Source organism: Penaeus monodon, chromosome 19 (genome assembly GCF_015228065.2).
Source record: "Penaeus monodon isolate SGIC_2016 chromosome 19, NSTDA_Pmon_1, whole genome shotgun sequence".
NCBI lineage: Eukaryota > Metazoa > Arthropoda > Malacostraca > Decapoda > Penaeidae > Penaeus > Penaeus monodon.
In genome coordinates, this window is record NC_051404.1 from 34,763,931 (window position 1) to 34,765,034 (window position 1,104).

At 55.5% G+C, this 1,104-nt stretch overlaps 1 protein-coding gene across 1 annotated transcript in view; it reads left to right on the top strand.

Moving 5' to 3' along the window:
- The window catches only part of LOC119585399 (adenylyl cyclase 78C-like), a gene marked incomplete in the record, with an annotated part of 159,642 nt that overhangs the window by 518 nt on the left and 158,020 nt on the right, over positions 1–1,104 (top strand). The window contains 1 exon segment of the mRNA XM_037934062.1: positions 1–1,035. Coding sequence (XP_037789990.1) covers positions 1–1,035 — 1,035 coding nt within the window.

A 1,104-nucleotide genomic window follows, 5' to 3' on the forward strand; every position in this document is an offset into this window, starting at 1 on the left:
ACGGTGGTGGAAGTGTATGACTTGGAGGAGCATGACCTCGATGGGAAGAGCTCGGGGAGAGGCACTGCGTGGGAAGGGCTCTCCCTCTCCTTCTCGGACGTGGAGGACTTGCAGATAATAAATCTAGACGAGAGGGGAGAGAGTGATAAAGAGGAAGAAAAATTTGGCAGGAAGAGGACCTCGAATGGGGAAGAGCGGAAGCCCAGGAAAAGGGTTCACAAGCCCTTCCTGAGAGAAAACACGCAGATCGAAATCCTCGACACGTCCTCGAACGTCTCGAGTAGTTTCGCAAAACCCGTGGACCAGGGACCAAGGTTGCCAGATAGCATAGAAATTGAAGACCTCGGCAAAGGCCAAGAGGAAAAAGAGGGAGAGGATGAAGCCAGTGAAACGGTGAAAACTAGTGACGTGAAAAAGGCGAACAAAGACGACCCGCAGGAGAATAAAAGCACAATCGTCGTAGAGGATGACACCGCCGCAAAGGCAGGCACAAACCCGAGTCCGGAGATCCGGATCCACGGTAATCCGACCATTAGTCTCTCCCAAGAATCCGAGTTGCCCGACGCTGAAAAGGAGTCGACTCCCTCGAACATTTCCCTCGCGCCGGCCCAAGAGCACGCCTCCCCAACAAAGAGGTTTGTTTCGAAATCCTTCAGCGATGGGACCATCATCACCGACCCTTCAAAACTGCGCTTGTTTCAGCCACTGGATACTCGAGTGCCCCGGAGAGGCATCCCCTCGAGGATCGACATCCAGGAGGACATCCCCGAAGATCCCGAGGATGAGAGTCAAAGGGAGGCAAGGATGCGGATGAAGATGGAACGTCTGGACTCCAGGACCCAGCTGAAGGACACCCTTACCGTGCCTGGCGAGCGTCGTGCCAGCAGGAGCCTGGAGGGCCGTGTCCGGATTTCCCGCAGAGGATCCCTGGCCAGGGAGGAGCGCGCGATGTCCTCAATGCCCTCGAGCCCTGAGGACGAGGAGGACACGCAGAGAGAGTCCAAGATCCAGGGCAACGTCACACCGGGGAAGGAGGTAGGAGCTGATTTATCTGTGTGGTGATTGTAGACAATAGGTAAGGCGTTACAGCACATACACACACAC